General features: G+C 40.7%; 1 protein-coding gene across 1 annotated transcript in view; it reads left to right on the top strand.

Annotated features, from left to right (window-relative positions):
• LOC145478200 (E3 ubiquitin-protein ligase rnf213-alpha-like) overlaps positions 1-2,500 on the top strand; it is a 190,768-nt gene that overhangs the window by 145,422 nt on the left and 42,846 nt on the right. The window contains exons 55-56 of the mRNA XM_081456148.1: positions 398-561; positions 755-961. Coding sequence (XP_081312274.1) covers positions 398-561; positions 755-961 — 371 coding nt within the window. The remainder of the gene's footprint in view (positions 1-397; positions 562-754; positions 962-2,500) is intronic.

Below are 2,500 nucleotides of genomic sequence, written 5' to 3'. Positions count from 1 at the left end.
TTTCTAGAACTTTAAGCCTCATGTATATGAAAGCGAGAGGTTCTTCTGTAAGAGAGATTGATTCAAATTTGAAGAAGCTTAGTGCTGTAAATTCGCGAAGTTACCTTACGGAAATAAATTAGTTTGTTGCTGTCACCAGCGATCCTGAGTTCTGTCTGGAAACAACCCTGCTCTACAACAATACTCGTAACAGGAGGTATGTCAGACCAGTAGTGTTAGTTAGCTGTACGAGAAGGAAATCCAAGTTAGAGGTAGAGGTTCCATCCTATTTCATCAGAACCAGATTCGTATGGACATCTCATAGTGGCCTTTAGAGCCGTGATACGCAGCATGAAACAAAAAAACCCTAAAGATAAAACATAATTGTAAACTATTTAGTGATTTGTTGTTTCCTCAGCCCAGTCCAATGCTACTTTGGTGGAATCTTTACGTGGTTTGATCGATAATTCCGAAATTGGGTCTCTTCTTGGGGATCTGCGTCATCAACCCTACTCAGCACAAGCGTACCTAAAGGATTTCGTTCACATGGTTTACAAGCCTTCATGTGATATGGAACACGAGGTATTCGTTTACTATTATTCGACAAATAAGTAGATATGTTGTCTTAACACTTTTTTCCAGTTTTTATTAATCCTCGTTCTCTGAAACCCCTCCCTTTTGGAGACCACATTCCGAATTTGTTGTGTGGTAAATAATGACTTGCTGTAAAAGTGCACTGCGGCTTTGAATTTTTTTTCTTCATTTTTTCTTTCAGCTTGTTTACAAAGCCATTCTTTCGTCAGCGAGGGAACTGGGTACTTTGGAAGATGAAGATGGTAACGAGATGATAGACATACCACTCGTTCATGTGGCACACAGCAGGGCTCAGTTGCGCTTAAGGTGTTTTGCCAAACTTGTTGAAGCCCATCCTGATCTTGTGCCAAGACTAAAAGATGTTTCCCGAGAGAAGGAATCTGAACTGGTGAGTTGTTCCAACATTACTGTGAAGAAGATAGTTTTTTTTTTTTTCCAGTAAATTACCCCATTATTTATGTGCCATGCTAATTTTCACTAAAGCGTTGTTTTTGTCGCCCTGGCAAGGTGATTGGAAATGTTGTCATGAGCAAATATTTTGGTTTGTTGTAGCCAGTCGTTTGAAAATGTAAGCTTAACACTAACAGCACATGTCGATTGCTTTTATTTTTGCGGAATGCCATAGTGTCTCATTATTTTCTATAAAGCTGGTCCGTAAAAATTGTCAAAAGCTGCTTCACATTGGAAAGTGAATTTAAGGAAATACATTACTTGCAAACAATTTCGGACGATTTTAATTTCGGACAAAAAGTGTCCGAAAATATTACCGTCCGAAATTTTTTTAAGCATCCGAAATGTTTACAGTACCGTATCAAACTTTTCAGTGGCTCCAAATCTCTTAGTTTATTTTATGGAGCGAACTCTAGTTGAGAAACAGCTTACGAGTTGTAAGGGCTCGAAAGAATTTTTTATTTTCTCGTCGATGTATTCTAAAACCTTGAGGGTGCAGTAAAACTATCATTTTCAGCGATGTTGTTCCAGTCTAATTCTTGTTTTATAGGCGTAAATTTGCTTAAGCTATGTTTCAGCTAAGTGTCCGAATTTTTACTCGGGCTTCCGTAGGAAAGCCCGAGTCAGAAAATGCAAGCCGTTGTTGGCCGCCAAAAGGGGGGTCATGGTCCCAGGCGTTCCATGTGTAGACCGTGGAAACTGGGGAAGAGAACGCGACATTGTTCGCTGTTCGGTGACAGAATGTGGTGTTTTGCGAAGAACGTTTTGGCATGAATCGCGCCTTTAATATACGTTTATCTCACATACAAAGATGTCGATCGTTTTCGGAAAGGGTCGGTCCACGAATTATATTGCTCGAAAGCCAGCCAGGTAAGCAAAGTTTACGCTCGAAACATTCTCGATCGCGGCATGAGTTCAAACTACGAAAACACTGACAAATAATAGGCAGTCAATAGCGGTATGACACCATTAAAACTACTATATTTAAAACGCTAAGGATGGAAAATTAGAATTTCGATTTTGTGGGGAATTATTGACGAACCAATGTTCTTGCCTGTCATATTACGTCATGCCACGTGCTCCCATCGGGCCTCGGGAGCTTGAGGCGGAACTGGAGCTATCCGCCATATTGTTCGCTCGTGTTGTCATGTTTTCAGCCGTTGCGTTATTAAATAAAGAACTTGTAAGACAATATTGTGACATGGATGTCAGAAGCGGGATCGATTTACGCCAACGGAGGAGTTTTCAGTACTAGGACAACCAAGGAAACCGGTACGTACGATTTTACAGTGTTGACTACAAGGTCTTATCGTGCGATTCAGCCAAAATGAGCGACTTAGTTGGTTTCGAAGTGCCAAAAATGGACTGGGCCCCTGGCCCAGATTTGTTAACTAGATTCAAGAGATTCCGCCAAAAGTGTGAGCTGCTACTTGATGGACCATTAAAAAGTCGAGACAGCACTCAGAAGTGCAAATAT

The sequence above is a fragment of the Orbicella franksi genome, chromosome 1 (genome assembly GCF_964199315.1).
Source record: "Orbicella franksi chromosome 1, jaOrbFran1.1, whole genome shotgun sequence".
Taxonomy (NCBI): Eukaryota; Metazoa; Cnidaria; class Anthozoa; order Scleractinia; family Merulinidae; genus Orbicella; species Orbicella franksi.
This window is presented reverse-complemented; position numbering and strand designations above follow the sequence as displayed.